At 36.6% G+C, this 21,644-nt stretch overlaps 2 protein-coding genes across 8 annotated transcripts; both read right to left on the reverse strand.

Annotated features, from left to right (window-relative positions):
* Nucleotides 1-1,851: 1,851 nt before the first annotated feature.
* LOC109020968 (coatomer subunit delta) lies at nt 1,852-10,798 on the reverse strand. Of its 4 annotated transcripts, XM_019003510.2 has the most exons (13): nt 10,602-10,701; nt 10,367-10,524; nt 9,506-9,544; nt 8,559-8,598; nt 7,289-7,512; nt 6,440-6,682; nt 6,161-6,338; nt 5,340-5,644; nt 3,570-3,768; nt 3,332-3,485; nt 2,892-2,954; nt 2,686-2,782; nt 1,852-2,121 (listed from the first exon to the last, which is right to left on the reverse strand). In XM_019003510.2, the coding sequence occupies exons 3-13, from the start codon at nt 9,506-9,508 to the stop codon at nt 2,032-2,034; spliced, it is 1,596 nt and encodes a 531-aa protein (XP_018859055.1). In that variant the 5' UTR covers nt 9,509-9,544; nt 10,367-10,524; nt 10,602-10,701; the 3' UTR covers nt 1,852-2,031. The 4 variants fall into 4 exon arrangements, with proteins under 4 accessions (XP_018859055.1, XP_018859054.1, XP_018859052.1 ...); XM_019003509.2 differs by lacking the exon at nt 10,367-10,524 and having other exon boundaries at nt 10,602-10,798; XM_019003507.2 differs by lacking the exon at nt 10,367-10,524 and having other exon boundaries at nt 9,506-9,551; nt 10,602-10,798.
* Nucleotides 10,799-11,601: 803 nt separating this feature from the next.
* Nucleotides 11,602-18,287, reverse strand: LOC109020969 (cyclin-dependent kinase D-3-like). 4 transcript variants are annotated; one of them, XR_004801377.1, is made up of 8 exons: nt 17,956-18,274; nt 17,421-17,719; nt 16,657-17,333; nt 16,218-16,343; nt 13,960-14,195; nt 13,562-13,876; nt 12,043-12,181; nt 11,602-11,907 (listed from the first exon to the last, which is right to left on the reverse strand). XR_004801377.1 is itself a non-coding variant. In XM_019003511.2 (8 exons), exons 1-7 carry the CDS (start codon nt 18,058-18,060, stop codon nt 12,124-12,126), a joined length of 1,248 nt encoding a protein of 415 aa, XP_018859056.1. In that variant the 5' UTR covers nt 18,061-18,287; the 3' UTR covers nt 11,602-11,907; nt 12,043-12,123. The 4 variants fall into 4 exon arrangements, 3 of the variants coding, with proteins under 3 accessions (XP_018859056.1, XP_018859057.1, XP_035545598.1); XM_019003511.2 differs by having other exon boundaries at nt 17,225-17,333; nt 17,956-18,287; XM_019003512.2 differs by having other exon boundaries at nt 11,602-11,898; nt 17,225-17,333; nt 17,956-18,285.
* Between the last annotated feature and the right edge of the window lie 3,357 nt (nt 18,288-21,644).

Below are 21,644 nucleotides of genomic sequence, written 5' to 3' on the forward strand. Positions count from 1 at the left end.
CATTTTCTGAGGTGTTCTTCAAGAATCAAAACCTGCTACTGCTCCAAGGTTTGGATTAGGTATCATCGTGAATTATATGAATTCCGGGCAATTCAAGGGCCATTTCTGTATTATTAATGAGCACGATACGTTTTATCTATTAAACACCAACGAAGAAAATTCATGCTCAGGACTTAGCTTGTTGCTTTACCGTGGAAAAGTGTTCTACACAATCCTTTTTAGAATCATCTTTTCATCATCCTCTTAGTAATGAATAATAGTTATTTATGATAGGCCTGTGCAAAAAGCCCGATGGGCCGATCAACCTGCATGACCCGATTGGATTTACCCGACAATAATCGGGTTCATCGGGTCCAGATCATCTAACGGGTTCGATGATTCTCATGTCGGTTGAAACCGATCACCGACAGATTTGATCTTGCGTCGATCTTCGGCAGATTTTGAACGAGCTACTCACAAAAACTCATCGATCTACGACGGATTCTCCACTGCTAATCAGACCCACCAAGAAATCAACAGTTTTACATTTTTCTCTGAGAATAAATCAAGCAAAGCCTCTGCTTCCTCCCGAGGTGAAGGTCGTCGATGATTTCAAAGAAAATTAAATAGATCTTGAACTAGATCTCAAAGAAAATGAAATACATCATAAAGAAAATGAAATACATCATAAGCTTCATCACCGATGAGGCATCCGACAAGTTCTAGATGTAGAAGCGACGATCAACGACGATGATCTGCGCGCGGTGGGCCCTGACCACCCTCGACTTCGAGGACTACGTGGAGCCCCTCAAGGTGTACCTGCAGAGAAAGGGTGGGTTTGGGAGGGGAAAGGCTAAGTTGCAGAGGGAGGGTGGGTTTCGGATGCAGAGGAAAGGTGGGTTTGGGAGGGGGAAGGCTGAGCTGCAGAGGGAGGGTGGGTTTCGGATGCAGAGGAAAGGTGGGTTTGGGAGGGGGAAGGCTGAGCTGCAGAGGGAGGGTGGGTTTCGGAGGGAAAAAGTCTGAGCTGCAGATGAGAGGAAGAGGAAGAGAAGAAACGGACCATGTGCGAGAGGCTGAGTTTGCAGAGGAGCATGAAAGGGGCGTGGTCGCGTGGGTCTGCAAATGAAGATGAACGGGCTAGAATTGAGAAAGACGATAAAAAGCAAGACAAACGGGTTCGACCCGATCCGACATTTACGGGTCGGGTCAAGTCGAGCTAAAACTCCGCTTCACTGCGGGTCGGGTCGGGCCGGTCCAAAATTTGGTCGGGTCAGATCTCTGTGCAGCCCTAATTTATGATGATAAATAATTATCACTTATCATCCAATCATTAGTTACTACTGCTACATATAGGAATGGTGATTAAGAGGATGGTGGACAGTTTTTCTTTACCATGTCGTATTATATATAACTAACACAATTTAATATGCCGTGTTCAACTGATTCATTCATATTTATACCATAAAATAGACATTTCAATCAGTGACAGTAAAATGATGCCTTGCTGTAATCCCCAAAAAATCATAGTCACTCTTTTAAACGTTGGTTTTTGATGGAGACTCTATACCTATGAAAACCAGCAACCTCGTGTTTTCCGACTAAAATATTGGACTTTTAGGCTTTGCGTCCCGTGTCTTGTCTACACAGAACCAAACCTAAAGGTACCTTGATAGGACAAAATCTTGAACCTAGGGAGAAAGCACAAATCTTATACCTTACTAGGACGTTTGGAAAAAAATCGACAACACCGGGGTGGTAACTTGTAAATAGAAAAGTGAAATAAAATTAAACAGAATCAACTAATAGCTCTACAGGATCCAAAGGCAAGCAGAATTGTGAAATGCAGAAGGTAACAAATATAAAATAATCAAGAATGTATGAAGATAAACATCATAGTAGAGAAAAGTTAGGTTTATATCAGTGAAAATAGCTTGTCCAGCAGTATAGATCTCACTTCCAGTGTTGGAAAGTTGCACAATAATAATAATAATGAAAGAAAATTGCTGATTCAGACTCGTATACTAATAATCCAGTAGAGCATATAAGCACCTGTCACACTACTTGGTAATTCTCCGTGATCAACTGCGTTCTCTGAGCATACTTGGGAGGGGCTCCACCCTTCAGAGGTATGATATTCAGAACCTGCACAAGGAATTTACATTGACCATTTTATACAGGGCATTGAAAAGGGATGGACACATGCCAACATCAACCAAAAAAAAAAAAGGAAGAAGGGGAAAGAAAAAAAAAAGGAAAAAAGGAATATATTAACAGATATTGAGTGGAGACTATAGGCTCAACTTTTCCTCAATGGCATCTAGAGGTCCAAACTTATCAATACAAATAACACTTCAAAGTAAAAGAAAAAAGGAATGAAAAAAGCATTAGATTATAAAATATAAAAATAAAAAAAGAAAGAACAAGAAAAAGGCTATGATTGCAACTGATGGGTAGGATCTCGTTTCAAACTGATCAACTGCCGCCATCTCAACCATAAACCATTAGTACCATTTCTCATAATGATACCGCAAAAGATAAAGCTCTTTACAAAAAAAAAAAAACTAGAACATATAAATAAAATTGAAAACTCGATCAATTGCAGTTAACAGGGGAATATTGAGTGCGGCAGAAGCAAAAGTATGTCACAATAAGAATCTTCACCAGAAGCATAGTATATAACAACTTAAATAAGAAGGAAAACCAAACCTTTAGATCACTGAAAGTATTAGTAGCTGAGAATTGCACTGAAATAGGGAAAAAAACAGACGAATCTGCCGCAGGAACAACAAACTCCATTGATCCACTGTGAAAGATTCAATAATGAGATGGAACCAACCAATAAGTACTTGTATTTAAGATATAAATAGAACGGGAAAATCTGCAAAGAAAAAAGCTTTCCAAGATTTGCAAACCTGCGGTTCGAGTGATCAATAAGAAGTATGGACCATTCCAATATGGAATTCCTCGAGTCATACCTGCAAGTCAAAAGTGGTGAAAACTTCTGGGTAACTGAAAGCAGTGAATACATGGATGCTTTATTATAAGAAACCAAATTACGAACTACTTAATGAAAGCAATGGTAAGAAAGTACAAAGGAAAAACTAGGAAAAACATTTAAACTTAAAACTTCAGCCACGCCAATCCAGTCTCTGCTACCTTTATTATAAATAAAACACCTTATAAAAGCTACAAGTATCTCATGGCATTGTAACTTGTAACAAAACACCTAGTATTAGAGGATATTAAAACCTTGAGTCAAGAAATCCATAATCTATAAGCAAGTTATGGTACCCATCAATTACTATTCATAGAATGGAAATTAAAATGGCAGAGAAAACATGGAATTTCTCACCTCCATTCCCCATCAATCTGCCTGACATTTGGAGCATCTCGAAGAGCTGGAAGAGGTACCGAGATCACAACACTTCGCAGATCAAACATTGACGAAGCTTCATATTCAATGCTGACATACGTATCATTTCCAGAAACAGAGGGCCAGCAGTTTACTACACATACGATGACTCGTTTAATTATAGCACACGACAAAAATAATATAACAGGAAGACAAGAAGGGTAAGATTTGAACCCACTGGTCAATGGCACAATCGACTCATCTGTACTTTGCATTCTCCACTTCAGAAGACCAACGCCTGCTGCATCACCAGTCTGACCAGTGGGAAAAGGCCTATTTGGGTCCTTAAGACCAAGAATATTTTCATTGGAAAACAGTTCTTTGTTCATGTTAGGGTGCGTTTTGAAAAGGATGCCTGGATTTCCACCGGTTTCAATCTGAAAAATAAGGTATGATACATCATAAGTTGCATGATCACAATAATGAGCCAGAAACAAATTGTTAAGTCACACATTGCAGCAAAAATAACAATACAAATTAAACATCAGGAAAGAAAATGCAACTATAGAAGTGCCATGTCAAGGACAACACTTAGAATACAAATCAAAATACACACGAAGTAAACTAAGAAGTGCCTGTCATTTCCACTTTTAGTAAATTAAGCCACAGTTCACTTCATTTCATTATAGACCATAAGACACTGATGCAGGCTGGATTTCACCAAGAGAATATGGAAGTGGCATTTGGGTGAAGGTGTAAAAGACTAAAAGGGTGATCTTTTTTTTTTTGGGGGGGGGGGGTGTTGTCAGCTGGATAGAACCAAAAAGCTAAAACCGATGTGGTTGGATTTTTTTTTTATAAGTATGAAGCAAGTTTCATTGATATGAATGAAAAATAGGCATAGCCCATGTACACTGGGAGTATACAAAAGAAAAACACATAAATACTTTCTAAAAGCACTACATTAAAGATAAGAAATCATGCACATTGTTTCCATTAATGACAATAGCTGAAAACCATTGGAGTAAAGTGTGTAGAAAAAAATTTTGAAGCTCCGCCATTGTTCTCTCTCTATCTTCAAAACACCTCGTGTTCCTCTCCATCCAAATACACCACATAATGCATAAAGGTATCATCTTCCAAACTGCTGCCACCTGGGGACAGCCTTGAATTCCCTTCCAGCAGGCAAGCATATCAGCCACCTTTGACGGCATAACCCAAGCAACATTCATTCTACTAAATATCTCATCCCACAACGCTCTTGTCTCTTGTTACTCTACTAAAGGGTTGGATAGTTTGAAGTCAATCACAGCGTTCTAACTTCATTTCTTTTTCTAGTTGCTTGAGTAGAAGTCCTTGGAAGTAGAATTGTGCATTTATGTGGGTTAAATTGAGTCCAATAAAGAGTTGGGGCGTTATTGCCAGCAGGTAACTTTGAGTTTAAGTTTTTGTTGAAGTTTTATTTTATTGGGGGTTTTGTGTGGTTAACTATAGATGGTTCAGTTTCAATCGTCTTTTATTGCTTTAAATTGGGTCAGTCATAAAGAATAGCATGGGGTATCAAGTTTTATTATGATTTTGTCATCAGAATTAACTTTGTTTTGGAGTCTTTTCTTTGTAGCCTACTAGGCAAGCTAAGAATAGTTTGGTCAATGATGGTTACTATTTTTCTATGAAAATAATGGAAATATTCTTGTAATCCCAAGATTTAGGCCCCATTTGGATGGTGAAAGTGTTTTCATCTCATCATTACAACTTTTTCAAATTTCCACACAAAATATAATAAAGAATTTAACTTTTCAATTCCCAAAACAATAATAATATTAAAAAATAATATTCTAATAATATTTTATTCAACTTTCAACTTTTATCTCAACTCATCTCATCTCAACTCACTATCCAAACGGCACCTTGTATTTTGTGCAGAAAAATAGTTTGATTGTGGTGTAGCAGATTCAGCTTCCCACCACACCAAGCTGCATGACACACCCACAAACACACAGAGTACCTGAACTTGGATGTGCCCATCGTCTTGGTTAAGAATTTGAAGTAACAATGTTCCTTGAAGATCAAAATTACTGACTCCACCATCTCGTTTCAGCATCACATTGAGTTTCTCCTCAACAGTCAAAGTGATGGGATCAGTTAACGGTAAAGCAGCTGATCTGGACTGGCCTGCTTTTGGCTGCACATCCTCAAGAATAACTTCTCCTTCTGCTTTCAAAGATTCCAAGAACTGGTTTGTCTTTTGAGATTTACCAAGCTGCATACCAAGACCTTTAGGAGGAGCAGTGGCTGATGAAGGTGGACGACCTACAGATTGAGATAGAGATTAATCAGCAGTACATAAGAGTAGTACATAAAAGTAATGAGAAATGCTATGCATCAGCTACTATTTATTCTCACACCCCACACCTATAGCTTTTTCATAGGTGTGGGGGTGTTTTTCATAGGGTGGGGAGTGTTTTTCATAGAGTGTGGGGTGGTGAATAATGGCTGATGAGAAGAATTTTTCAAGAGTAATATATATGCTCCAAAAAAGGAAAATAAAAAAGAAAACATGGATAGCTCGACCTATGGTTACAACGATGCAGTAAACAGAAACCTCAAAGTAGAGCAGTGCAAATGTTCATAATGGGTTATGATACTTGTTTCTAGAGGTTAGCACACAGCCCTACACATTAGTGAAGAATCGTGTACAAGAACCACTTATTTACAGCATACTCACAGATGATACACAAACTTAAAGTATTTAACACATATCACCATCATCTACAACTCCACATTGGCGCATCCTTGTATAATTGATGCAGATAAATAGACACAAACCTTTAGACTTGCTTGAAAAGGATTCAATATCAGTGCTCAATCCAAAACCAGAACTACTTCCAAAACCACCACTGCCACCATCAGATATGCTCATGTCGCTAAAGCTACTCTCGATTCTTCCAGATCCCATAGACTGTAGAGACATAAACCCTCCTTTATCAACTCGTCCCTTCTCAATCTGCAGTATATGTGACAAGAATCTTAGTAGGGATGGCTAACCACAGGAAAATAAAGAAAGACAAAAAATTAGGACAGGAGCCATTGCGGCTTGAAACTTGCCTTGCTTTTGTCAATCTCACTAGCTTTGCGCTTCATGACATCTTTGGTTTCATTGATCTTGCTCTGCAATACCATCTTGTGCAACTTCTCTTCATGACTCTCCATCTCACAGTACTGCTTAACCTGTGCAACCGTAACATTTTCCTTGTGTCCAAGAGAGATGACTTCATCAAAAGCAAAAATCAACTCAAAAGCTGTCTTGCATATACCCTCTTCATCTAGAGAATAAGCATATTCTGGTACCTAGAATATTTAAGGAATAAGCTCAATGCATCTGTTTTAACATTTTTTGCATCAATATATTTTGAGCACTTCTTATATTGAAAAGGAATCTGCATACCTCAGGAACTTCTGAAATTGTTTATTCTATAAGTAATAGAAGATTTTACTAAATTGTAAATATATTTTTTTGACCACCGTGGAAGTCCTAGTGTTGCACCCCCCTCCCCCCCCCCTTCCTCAAATTGTGATGAAGAGTACACAATGCTCAATATAAAAATTTCAAATTTTGAAGATATGGGTCGTCTAGTGGCCATCAATGCAACCATTGGGAGAACATCAAATTATACTGAAGAAATTTAAAGTTCCTAAACTGAAAATAAAACAACAAAAAAATATGCATAAAAGGATAAAATCAAAGCATGAACATGTCAAGCATAAAAGGATCAAGAGAAGTGGATCCAGCCAGACCCATGCAAGTAATGTTACAAACCAGGCAACTACTTTCCCAAATATATTTTTGATAAGAACTACTTTCCTAAATATCAAGGATAGTTAGAAACCAAAAATCACAAACTTAAGTTAAGAACAAGAATATATAATATAAATAAACCATCGGGAAAAGGATACAAGCTTAGAGAGCAGCCTCAAAGTCTCCAAATCTTCAAGGATGTTGCTTTGTTTGTTTGTCACAAGTAGCAAGTACAGAGTTTCAACTGGCTGGTAAACATAGCGCACATTTTCTGTCTCAACATACGTATGTTGTTTTCCAGTGCCTACCAACTTGGGAAAAGCCGCAAGAAGACCCTCAATTCTAATACGAGTCATATCCACAAACTGCCTAGAAACCAGCACTGCACAAAAAGGGGTAGAAAGATAAACAAACAAATAGCTCAAGGTAGTCAATCGCAAATCCTGCTCTAAACATAATCCATCAATGACTGACATAATTAAAATAAGCAAGACGTCCTTTTCCATCGATGGGGGAGAAAAGTTGAGAGAAAGAGAACATTTTTCATAAAAAGGTACATATATCGAGTATGAAAGTGGGTCAAATACTCAGATAAAAATGTCAACACACCAAATCGAAGAGTAAAAACAGAAGGATTTGAGGCTGTATGGTATCAAGTGAGAGCCAGAAAAAAACAGTATGTTGGAAATACAAATCAATCAAAACCCAGTAACACCCACAGGCAGATTCTTTGAAGAATGCATAATCACTACCAATACCCATTATAGACTGAAGGTGATGCCATATACCATACACATCGAACTCAATCATATATCTCTTGTTGACAACCGGCGGGCATCACAATGATGTAGTAAAATGGCAATGTATCCCCATAAAGATTTAAAAAAAACTAAAGTAAATAATTTATATAGCATTAGAAAGAGAAACATGATAATGAACTAACAAAACAATAAAAGATTTCTAAAGAGGTGATGGTATTTGCAGTAATAACATCTAGGTGGGAAACCCTGATGCTGATCATGGGGTTGTAAGACCAGTGGTTATGGCTCTAATTGTTTTTTTTTTTTTTTTTTTTTGGGGGGGGGGGGGTGGTGGTTGGTGCTATGGTGCAAAGTGATGGTGTTGGAAATTTGGTAACAAAGTGGTGGCAGGACAAAAGGAGTAAAACTTGGAAAACAATTAAATAGGTATGGGAAAAAAGAAGCTATGCAAGCAGGCAGCCACCTCTGTATTTTTCAACATCCATACTAAAGGAGTCGTAATACGGTCAAATGAAAAAGAAAAACCACAATCAAGTCTATGAGATGCATCACAGCAACATTAAGGTAAACGATGGTGGGGCTACACCCGGGGAACAACTCTTAAAAGGAAAATTGTAGATAGATAACTCAACTCAAAGAAATATATGAATGACATTAAAAAACTCACCTTTCCCCGTCTTGCTTATAATGGATGCAGCAAGTACAACCTATATCACATACAAAATGTGATTCAGAAGCACTACCATGCAAAAATAATAATGACAACGATGATGATAACAATGATAATAAAATCCCACAATATTCCCACAGCATTCCCACTATAATAGTGGCTATAATACTTAAAAAGGTAAACAATCCACAGTATTCCTACTCAGATATATATTATAATTATCGAAAGTGAAAATAATAAAGTAATATATACAAAAACAAGTGCTAAAGATGGAGAAACCAACCTTGGTCCAGTACAGAACAAAAAGTTTTACAGAATGCTTTAAGGCGACAAAATAGATAGAACCAGGAGCCTCTTGTATCATAGCATGTTTTAATTGAATAAAACATTCAAGTATCCATTACATTTGATCTCAAATTTTTTATTACTTTTTTTTTTTCAAATCCAAATCACAAAATTTTCTATGTATTTTACTTACAAAATTATCAGCCAATCATGATAACTAAAAATCTGAAATACATATTTACAGACAACATAAGTCTGAAAGTATGATATAGTTGAATAAAATATAATATATTCATAAGTTCTAAACATTCAAGAAACAGCTAGTTTAATGCAACTTGGTCTGCGACTCTGCAGCAATGCAATATTTTGTTAAAGAGATAAAAGTTTTAATCAATCCTTGTATCTCTTTTTTTATTATTATTTCTAATTAGATGTTTCTCTTGTATTCATCACGTGTATTTGGGCTATGCCTTTTGTTTCTATTAATGAAACTTTTTATGACTAATTCCAAACCTTGCAAACCCAACAATTAAAAAAAAAAAAATATTAAAAAAAAAAAAAAAAAACACACACACACACACACACAATCCCATTAGGAACACAACTCAAAGATGGAGAGATGAGTAAAAGACAGACAAAATTAGGATAAAAAAATTTACCATCTTGGTTATGGAGAAATGAGAACCAACAAGCACCAGCTGAATCCTATCAAATAAAAAATTGGTTAACCTTATAAATAAGAATCACAGCCAACTGTAAGACCAAAAAAAATGACCAATAATAGGAAACACAAGATCCTGGAGTCCTCACCCTTGTTCTCAGACGCACACACATACAACATATTTAGAACTCAACCATAGGCATTATCATTACATCAAAGCTGAACTTCGTTGCACAGAATTGGGTCCTTTGAATTGAAATATTCCAACTAAACAGTCTAATGGATTATAAACTGTCTAACAAATGACAATTCCATAAGTCCAAAAATTATCAGAACAAAAAAAATGGGTATTCCAAATCAGATCGGCGTCGCAATCTACAGAAAACTGCAGCCTTACACCACACACTAGTCACTATAGCTCTATTAATTAATATGAAATATGTTCTCAGCGTCCAAGGAAAAAAAAAACAGATAATAGAATCTTCGACGTCTGATAACTGTATCCTGGAACTATATTCCGTGGAAACAGAGTATGACAGACTGAACTAGAAGGCAAAAGCTTTAAAAAGTTTTATCCGGAAACTATTCTCCTAGGAAACAGAGTATAACAGACTAAACTAGAACGCAAAAGCTTCGAACAAAATCCTATTTTTGAGATCTACATATAGTAACCTCAGATCTGCACATTCAGAACAATGTATGGGAATCTATAACAATCCGAAAAAGCCTAATTCAAGCACTTGGCCAATTGGTTTCCGAGAAAATGCAGGGAAACTAAACAAAAAACAGAAAGAAGAAAGCCTTCTAACCGCAGATGCGACTAAAGCTCACTCAACAGGGCACAAATCAAGCTATTGACCTTAGTGATTTTGTGATTACAAGTAACGGAAGGTGACACGAGCCGTTGCGAGATCTGAGATTTATCCTCTTTTAGATTCTTCCATCGTTTTTTCGGGAACCAAATGGAGAAAGGAATGCACAGAGAGAGAGAGAGAGAGAGAGAGAGTGGAGAGATCGCTGAGGAAAGGAAATGCACGAATTGAGAGAGAACATCAAAGGGGGGAACGAAGGTTGTGATGTGAGGAGAAACTTACCTCGATCTAGCTCTTCGTCCAAAATCTGAGGCAAGAGAGAAGGGAAGAAGTTAAAAAAAAAAAAGAATATGGGAACTGAAGTTTGCTGGTTGACGGCCCGATCGGTTTAAGGCTCGCACGGTGACTCACTGAGCCGTTCGTAACATAGCCCCGCTCTGTAAGACCTTGGCGGCAAGTAACTCGTCGTTGAAGTCGAAACGAAGTGCCGTTCGATGCGAAATGGGATTGCTGTTTTTCAAGTCAACGACATGATGTGATACGTGCATTGCACACTCGAGAGAGGGGGAAAAAACACTTGTTTGATGCGTTCTAAGAAATTTTCTTTGATTTTCAGACCACCTTTTTATAAATAAAAAAAAAAAAAAAAGTGATTGTTTTTTAAGATTGTTTTGTTTTGTTGCGTTCCTTTTTTGTGTTATTTTTCAAGAAATGTTAATGTTTACATGGCGCCACATGGATTTATGACCGTGTGATAGATATGCCAACAATTTTCTGAGGAACATGTAAATCTTTGATCTCTTTCACTGAATCCCCCACAGTTCTGTCTAGACAATCAATTTGCCATGGCCTTCTCTCAATGTTTGTAGCCTTTTGTCTTTGCTTATCCACCACAACCCTCGAGCATTACAGATACAGAAACAATAATGCCTCTAATCATATCCCTTTTAGCAGAAGATAATAATGGTGTTTTCTTGCTAAGAAAAGAGTTAAAATCATATATAATAATAATAATAATAAATTCGCTGGGTTTTGAAGAGTGAGCAGATCTCAACCATGCGCAGTAAGAGCTAAATTTCATAGCCCAATTTTTTGTTTGATTGGTGAAAAGGGGGAGGAAAATGGGGGATCTTATTTCTTCCAACTAAACAAAGCATATGTTTTTCTGGCAAAATAGCCTAAAAGAAACAATAGTCATGCAAAAAACTCCAAGAGGTTCTCACAAGCTAAGTTTTTTCAACGGGTGGCTAACTCGCATAGGAGGAACAATGCCATAGATATGTTGATGGTCAATAGAGCAGTTTCTTCCAACCAAATTGAGATCACAGGTCACATTATCTCGTTCACAAACAGTTAACCGCAATTTGTGTACAGAGCTTTCCTCATTTAGTGCAATAAAAAATATACTCAAATTCTACAGTTCTCAAGCATCAACTCTAGTCAAATAATATCTATAAAGAATCCCTTCGATATGTTGTTCTTCCATTCCGTGGGCTATAATACAAATTCTCCTCAAACGTGGAAGGGGAGCCACTACTTCCTGCCTTCCCTTTCACCTTTTAACAGTTATTTCTCACCCCTACAAAACCTGAAGATTCTCAAATTCTTAGATAAATGCTTCCTCCTTATAAATGAATGCTGAAGGTAAAGGCTTGTATGCAGGTAAAGGAAATGTGATGGAGACTAGCAAGCATTAAGGCGACCTTCAGAATTAGTAGCATACCTCATAGTGTTGGCCCAGCAGTAATACATCCCTTGGACAATAACCAAATCTGGATTTGAGTACACTAGACATAAAATGTTCTTATTCGGGATGTTGGAATTCAAGATCTAATTTCCTTTTTAAATGTGTTCTGTCAACACTGCATAAGAAGCACAAAGAAAGGATCAATCATAATGACTACCATTTAGGTACAAGTTTGCTAAACATACCAAGCACTGATGCATTCTACGTGTTTCAACTTCATTGAGGTAGGTGATTCTAATGTCTATATTTCACTTGTTTATTTAGCACTCAAAAAATAATAATTAAACCAAAAACATTCCGCATGTGCTAACTTGGCATCAAGTAAAAGATGGAATCAAATAAAGATATTGTATTATACCAATAAGCAACCACCCCAAGACACTTAGATGCTTGTACAGAATCTGGCTCAGCTAATTTTTTTGTCTGAATTGAAGTCACTGAAGCTGAACCCACTTTATTTAGATAATCTGAAAATTATATGAGGATGCAGCATATTGGGAAAGTTTTTTTTTTTGAAAATTAAGATCATCGTGTAGATTTGCTATGTAGTTAAAAGTATGTCATTTCTAGTTCAAGGTAGAATGTTTAGCAACGAGAATCATGACTGAATTTTTTACGGAACTATACATCATTCACCTGAAAATATTAATCTATCACCAAATCAAATAGAAGCAAATAATCTAGCATTGGTTTCTAGAAATATCTTTCAAAATACCACAAAATCCACCACCCAGCCCCATTATGGTGCATGAACAAATCAGGATCCTTCTATCCCAAAGTGATTTTGCTCTTGTTTTGGGTAAGTACTATTTTTTGGTTTCTTCAGTTACCCTTGGAGAAATTTTTTTGATGTTTTATAAATTCAAAAAATGGTGGGAATATATTTGGTTTCTTCAGTTAACCTTGGAGGGAAGATTTTGATGTTCTATAAAAACACATTATGAGAAGAGAAGTGCAACTACAACCACAAAGAGATCCCATAAAAGTAAACCCACAAACTGATATAACTTCATATGATACGTTAGATCTACTTTACAATAAAAGTAGCTTTACAAATCTAACATACCATATCAAGTAACGTCAATTAACCTTGCATATATGAATGAATGCTCCCTTTTTGTTATGTGTACTATATGAATGTTCTCTTACAAAGTCGAAATCCCTCAAATGGACCTGAAATGGGTCAAAGCAGCATAAAACAAAAGGGACTTTGCCTCCGGTAATCCCTAAAACCTTTTCAAAAACTTCAATATTTTGACTGCTGCTTAGATCTAGAAACCTGTGAATCAAGCTCAGATATGTGCTCCATAATGAATAACCATGTTGAGTTACAGTTTAAATTTAGCTTTTATACAGTCTCCAAAAGGAAAATTTTTATTTCAAGAATATTGCTTCAAGTTTTAAAGTCCATCTTCTAGTAGAATTATCAATCACTGAACTTTAAGTAACTTACTGAGGTTTAAGACCATGATGAAATATCATAGGATGTCTTTACCTGTTAATTGTCGGCCTATTTGGAGGTTTTGCTCCAAAAATAGAAAAATCTATCGACATTGGGACTGGTTCATTCCTGCTTGTATTGTCACCAGCTGCCTGTCTCATCTCACCAATATGGTCATCATTCTTATCAACTTGGTAGGCATTTCCTTCAAAACCCTCACGTTCTGGCATCACTCTCCTGGACTTTCTTGGAGGCGATAAGACAGTTGGACCATCATGTGAGTTAAAGTCTGAAACCCTAGATTCACGCTTAGGTGCAGGTCTAGGGAGTTTATCTGGATCTGTAGCCAGTGGTGCAGATGAAAAGTATCTGTATCGGCAAATATAGATGAGAGAAAAGAACCAGATGTAAACAATATATCTCCTAATTGAATGGTTATCATAGCCACACACCGGTGCTCAAGTGCCTGCTGCACTGATATTCTAGCTTTGGGATCATAAGTAAACATCTTCGACAACAGATCTAAAGCATCTTCACTAGCCATTGGGAACAGTGACCGTTGAGGGGGTGCAGGAACATGTTGATACTCCACGTAATCGGGGAGGTATAGCATATCAGGCCACTGAGAAGGTTTTGGAGTCCCAAATGCAGCAAAAATCTTTCCTAATTGATCGATGTCACTTGAACCCTATAGAAAAACATGCAAGCATGACTACTTCAATTACAGTCGGCTCATGTGGGAAATAGAAAGAAGCGGATAAGATTGAGTCATGCAAGATAAAGTGCATGTTAACAGTAAAAGAGCACTAGATAAGTCAAGGAAATCAGCAAACTCAACTAGCATTAATCCTAACTGATTGTAGAGGACAGGTGTTGTATGTGCAAAAAAAGTGGTGAGACTGTGGGTCATCTCCTACTGCATTGTGAGGTTGCTAGAGCGTTATGGGAAGATGTATTCAGAAGGTTAGAGCTAGCCTGGGTTATGCCTGCTACAGTGGTTGAGCTTTTGGCCAGTTGGACAAATCTAGACAGGATTTCACAAATCACAGCTGTGTGAAAGATGGTTCCTATTTGTATTCTTTGGTGCCTATGGCAGGAATGTAATGACCGGATGTTTGAAGACAAGAAGCGTTCATTAGAAGAGCTTACATCACTTTTTGCTAGAACTTTATTTCTATGGGCCAAAGCTGTGGATTTCAACGGCCTTGATTTTCTTGTTTCCATTTCTTCTTACTAAATAGGTGCTACCTCTTGTATACTCCCTAGTGTACTTGGGCTATGTCTATTCATATTAATACAATCGTTTACTTATAAAAAAAATTAATCCTAACCGATTGTGGAGAAGGCTTCATGAATTCTTTATCAGTCAATGTGGTTGGCTACATGTATTCATACCATCCTGTCTAACCTAGTACACTCCGTCCCTTCATGTTTATCATATCCTTCTTTACTCCTGCCCCATGTTAATTGTGGCCAAGTTATCAGCAAATTTGCAGATTAAAAACAAGAACAATGAACAACATGATATAAGGATAAAGTTCACAGCTTATGAAAAAGATTTTCCACTGATTTGGTAAAGTGATGGCCATGTTTGGTTACAATACGTTTTCGGAAATTTTCAAGATTTTTCATAAAAGGTTTCCAATTTCAATCCAAACATCTTTAAATCTAAAAAAAAAAAAAAAAAAAGATTTCTCCAAGAACATTTTCACCCAATCATTTGCCTAGATTTCCATAAAAAAAAATAAAGAGTACAAAAACCAAAACAATCCTAAAAAATTATATTCAAACAACTTTTCTCTGCCTGCCCACTTTTACAAACCACAATACAAATCATATTCAAAAGAACTTTAACCAAATTTTGCGATCAACTTTCAAAGCCAAATAAAAGAAAACACATCTCAAAACCTTTCCAAAATGTTTTCAAACATTCTCAAAATCTTCCTTACCCAAATGTACCCATATATTTCAGAGACCGAGGAAGACTAAAAAGTAATAGCTAAACATCATCTATTTCTAAAAAGAAATCCCAATTCACATAAAACAGCTTCTTCAATATGAAGTTCAAAACAGCCTAACAATACACAAACGCAAAACTCAATAAAAATATCCATTTTTATAAGCACATAAATCATCACTCACAATGATAACACAATTACCAAAAGGATAATATAATTTACGGAATAGCATTTTACGTCATTAAAGCCCTACTTTACCAAACAATTAGGAACCTTAAATCCAGACTCGGGAGAATCCAAGAAAAAATAGCCGCAACTGCAAGCCTGAATAAGAAAACTAACTATTAAAAACATCACGTGGTCATCAGATAAAAAGATAAAGATATACAATGAAAGCCAGTCAGAAATCAGCACAATAGAAACAGAAATAAAAGATAAGAAACTAAGCACCATGGACAGCAGCAAATTTTTTTTTTTTTTTTATAGGTAATCAAAGATATTATATTCATAGAAATAGGCAAAGCCCAGGTACACAGGAAGTATATATGAAGATCGCCTAGCTAGAGGTTACAATAGAAAGAAGAAGATAATGGACACTAAGTCCGTTACAAACTATAGGCCCCACCCATAAGGACGCAGCAAAAAATACAAACAGCATAGCTAGTAAAGTAAAAATTCAAAACAAAAATCAAATTTCTAAAAATCAAAACCACAACTCACAAGAACCAGTAACCATAACAATTTCAATTCACCTGCAGCAAAGGACGACGCAGGAGAAGTTCAGCAAAAATACAAGCTGCAGCCCAAACATCCACCCCCGAACCGTATTGCTTGGTACCAAACAACAGCTCAGGTGCTCTATACCATCGAGCAAAGACCTGCCATTAGAGCACGAGTCTGTATTTGAATTATATTTCTCATTACGTGTAAATCACAAAAATATCCTTTTTTGATAGGTACAAAACGTAAAAATATCCGGGGACATAGGATGTATTTAATAGATATAACTATCTAGAAGGCAAAAAAGATACAAAAAAATCATGAAAATTAATCTTTAGCACTGTCATCAGATATTCCAAAATAGAGTTGACAAGATGATTGCAATCAAATGCAGCTAATATCTCAATTAGAGTACTACTTCTCAATGAAGATAGAAAGATAAATATAAAAGCCAGCCAGAGGGCCTCCTACCTCTCAAACAATCAGCTCCTTCCTTCTTGCAGGCTTGCATAAACCAGTGACATAACAGTAACAGTATTTACAACAGCAGCAGCAATTATACAATAAAGCAACCATCAACACATCATCAATAACGAAACAATAAGGAGAAAAAGTTGTAAATGAAAGTAAAAGTAATTCCTGCTTGTTACTTTCTTTCTACAAAACTTAATCATGATCGAATGCCAATTTTTTTCTGTCAAATAACCATATAAAAACTTGCATGAAATCCCTCATGACCAAGCAAAGTACCAACTCAAAAAGGTTTAATTTCCTCTTAGCAACCTTAGTGACACACAATTTATGTTAAACGAAAAAGGGCAGTTATTGATAACATGTAAAGTTCATAATCTACATCATAAATAAAACTCAACTTCACAAACTCAATTCCTTAAGAACCACCACCAAATAAGATTTCTTTCAACAAAAGCAGTACCTACAGAGTTATCCACAGATTCATCCCCAAAGATCTTGAACTCCAAATACTAGAACTCTCCTCAATTAAATGAATCGCCATGCAATTATAAAAGGAGAAGCAAACCTGGTGAGTAAACTTGCGATCTGGGCTGCCAAATATTCGTGCTAAACCAAAATCTGCAAGTTTGAGCTGTCCATTTGATCCGATTAATAAGTTGTTTGGCTTCATATCCCTGTCAATCACAAGTACCAGACATGTGAGACAAATCCTGCCGAGCAGTTAACAACCTTTCAAATTAGCTAACTGTCACAAATACTACCTATGTAAAACCCATTTCTTGTGGCAAAATGCAAGTCCTTTAAGTGTCATCTGAAGGTATGATTTTATGTCAGCCGGTGAAAGAAATATATTTCGGTCACGAATAACAGCTTCAAGGTCTGTCTCCATGAACTCGAACACAAGGTGCAAGTTACCCTTATGGGGGAACGCATCAATTAACTCAATTATATTCGGATCTTTAAGCTCTTTAAGGAGCTTGATTTCTCTAAGTGCCGTAAAATTCACCCCTTCCTTTTGCCTCCCAAGCCGGATTTTCTTAATTGCGACTTTCTGTCCTGTCTGCACACAAAAGGTTATAGTTTCAAACGAATCATCCCTATTATTCACCATGAATTCAATTGAAAATTAGAAAAAAAGAATCGCAGTAAAATTTACTCAATTCCACACTCACATTCCGTAAAAAAGGGTCCATCCAACTGAAATTCTTCTATATAGACAATTCTCAAGCACTCATTTTCCCCAACCCAAAAGGAAATTGTTAAAAGAAAAAAGCAACTACAAGAAGAAATAATTACCTTGGTATCAATGGCTTTGTACACAACTCCATAGGTACCTTCGCCAAGGACTTCTCGCTTCAGATATCTATCGGCTACTTTCTTGGACAGATCGAGCTCTGTCATTTTTTTGGTTCGGATTTTTATCTTTTTTTGTGCATGTAATTTATTTAACTCTCATATTAAATTTACTTGCTATGATGTGCGATGTTTGGGCTCAAATCGGAGAACTTTCGCGGCGGTTCGTCATTTACTCAAGAAAATCCGAGAATGTTAGGGCTCGAACATCGGGCAAGGGATCGGGTTAAAAAAAGCCAATGGAAGCTAGAGAGAGTAGAGAGACTGAAGCATAAAGGAAACGTATATATATTGGAAGAGTAATAATATATACGCAACATATTATATAATATATTGTACAATAATATTATAAAATAATGATATTTTTGTAAGATGATGTTAATTTTATAAGATATTTTATAAAAATATCTATCATTTAAAACATAGTTATGTAAAGTATTGTAAGAAATATTGTATATAAATCATTTTTTATATTAGAAAAATTCTAAACCTAGGCATAGACTCATGTATGTCCACAAACAACATCTTACGTGGAGGCAAATACACTGTTTTGAAGTAAACAAAACGGTACGTTTAAAAACTAGCCAAAATTGTATAAGTTTCTTCAAACGGTGCATTTTCTATTTGTGTGCGACACCCATTCCCAACCCTAACCCTAACGCAACAAAGCTGTGTGACGCCATCCTAGATACTGATTCGCAATTCAGATTAAGTTGTGCGATGCATAACTACTAATTTGGAAGAAAGAGTTCCCTACCTTTTTTTTTTTGTTTTCCTTTTGTATTGTTGTCTTTTCATAGATGTTTGTTTGGTAAGATGCTTGTCTTTTCACAAATGCTTGTTAACCTTTCTTCCTCTCTTACTAGCCACATGAAATGAACTATTTTTCCTGTTTTGACAGTATATGAAGTTAATTGTACTTGTAATTATCTTGTTAAATTGGCTTGAGACAATGAGCTATGTCTTTTGCAAGTTGGGTCCTATTGGAAGTCAATTCAAGGTCCTCCACAAGAAAAAAAACAAATATGTTTGTTCAGTTTGTGTTCAATTGAAGAAATCTGAACCAAATGGCGAGAGATCTGACGCCGAGGAAGAAAACGAAATGGTGTTTGCCGCTGTGTTTTCTCCTTCCAAGCTTGAATGAACAAAGCTTCTTCCCGCTCGTTGCTTTTTCCCCCTTCTTTTTGTTTTTAATATATAATTGTTGACATGGCATTTTGCCACGTTAGTGGGATTCGTGGGTAGGCACAAACTTGTGTCTGTCTGTAGCCCTACTTTATATATTATCAATTTTGCAATTTATAAGGGTAGTTTAGTAATACAATTTTGCTATAGACAACCAACATGCGAAATCGTGGGGAAATCGGCATGCTACGTCAGCCAAAAAGAAGAAGAAGAAGATAACATAGACGAAACGAGAAGGGAGAAGAATTCAGATTTCAGAAGCCAAAGAAAACCAAAAGAAAAGGAAAATCATAGATCTCTGCATAGTTAATGTGGATTCCAAAACTAGGTAGCCTTAAGCTTTTCCATTATATGAACTTGAATCTTGAGAGTAAAGCACACCATTTGAAGAAAGAACAAGTCGAAGAGAGAGGGAAAAAGGAGCCTGAATCCCAGATCATTTGCCCCCAAGCTTGAACTTGTAAAGATGAAGGCTTTCCTCCCTCTCTGTGTAATCGATTGAGCTCTATCTTTCCTCTCTCTCTCTCTCTCAATAATTTCTTCTTCGTCTTGTCTGTTGTGAAGACTGGTCCTTGACTCCCTGGGATGCGCTTGTGTGATTGGCTTATTTGTTTTGGTGGGTGGTTTTGGGTTTTTTCCCAATTATATTATCTAGGTTTTGGTTGATTTTAGATTTGGGAGTTCAATTTTGAGTTCTATTTCTTTGTGGCTATGTTTTGATTTATAATTAATTTTTCAATTGTGGAGCTTGGTTGGCTTTTCTTCTAGTTTGTAGACATGGGTTTTGGTCTATTTTAATTTTAGATTTCAATTTCGAGTTTTTTCATCTTTGATTTTAATGGATTTGTATCAATTTGGCGTTTCCTCCATGTCGATTCTAATCTTTGGTTATTGTTCTAACCCATTGAAATCTCACTAGTCCGAACCAGATGCCAGGAAGGCCATATCCTCTACTGCTTACAAGCTAGTGAGGAAAAAAACGAGGGCCTCGTTAATGAAACAATATGTGAAAAAGGATACCAGAAAAGCATGAAGCAAATCTCTACCAGCAGGATAAGTGCACCCAAGGAGAAGCATCCACTCATTGACAAGCTAATAAATTTAAAGAAAGGAAAATGAAAAGAACAAATCACGGAGGAAAAACAAAAGAATATGAAGAGAAAAGTAGAAGAATAAGATGGAGGAAAAAATTGGTTAAAGTCTATTTGCAGCCGACCACGTAGGCTTTTTCTTAGTAATATAGAACTATATGGGCTTAAGTAAGATTGGACTTGGACTCGCAACGCCCAGACGTAAATCCCAGCCCCTAGGTTCATACTAGGCCCATCCCGATTTTACACGTTCAAATTTCAAAAGATGGAACTTCCAAACACCAAAGACATGACTACAAGAAAACTATTTATTTATGGTTATTTATTTCTTGTGAAAATGATTATTTCTTATTAAACTTAGTCTATTTTTGTCATAAATAGTCATTTTTGTCACAAATAATTCGTCACAAATGACTATTTCCAACTAGAAGGTGAAAGGTAGACATGCTAGCAATTGCATCTTGAAAAGCTTCCAATCACATTGCCTTGCTCTGCAAAGAGACATGCCATTTGTATGAATGATGTGATCACAATTGTGGTCATATTGCAATGCATAATGGGAAAAGTTAGTTGCAGAAGAAATAGCTAGCTGGCTTTTTAAAATTGAGTAGAGTAGAGTAGGCGCGCGCCATAGGTGCACAGGTGAAATTTGAGAGGCTTTTTTGTTGAAGATACAAAGCCTTAGTCTACGGCTTATCATATGCTTACCATATGTGACATATTTGACTTTTAATTCTAGGCTTAATTCTAGGAATATTTCATTGTATCAATTTCCTCCTACTTGCCATATATTTTGTAATCAGTCTTTATGATTATTTGATTTGTATATTGTAAATGGTTATAAATAGAATATACTTACCACTTTGCAAGTGTGGTGGTTTTCATCAAACACTCTCATGGTATCACGAGCCTCTCTGGTTTAACAGCCACCGCTCCTCTTTTTTTTTTTTTTTTTCTTTTCCATGGCTTCCGAATCCTCAATCAATCTTCTTCCTTTCAATACCTTAATCCACATGATCACTATCAAGCTTTCTTCCTCAAACTACCTCCTATGGAAAAGCCAACTCCTTCCTCTTCTTGAGAGTCAAAAATTGTTGGGCCATGTTGATGGAACCCTTCTGCCGCCACCCCGTTTTGAACCTGCCGACTCTAACACGCCCAACAACAAACATCTGGCGTGGAAGGTTGCAGACCAACGTTTACTCAGCCTCTTACTTTCCTCCCTCACCGAAGAAGCCATGGCTGAGGTTGTTGGCCTCTCTACTGCACGTGACGTCTGGCTCACCTTGGAGAACACTTTCAGCCATCGCTCAAAGGCCCGCGAATTACGTCTCAAGGACGATTTACAGTTGATGA

The sequence above is a fragment of the Juglans regia genome, chromosome 4 (assembly GCF_001411555.2).
Source record: "Juglans regia cultivar Chandler chromosome 4, Walnut 2.0, whole genome shotgun sequence".
NCBI lineage: Eukaryota > Viridiplantae > Streptophyta > Magnoliopsida > Fagales > Juglandaceae > Juglans > Juglans regia.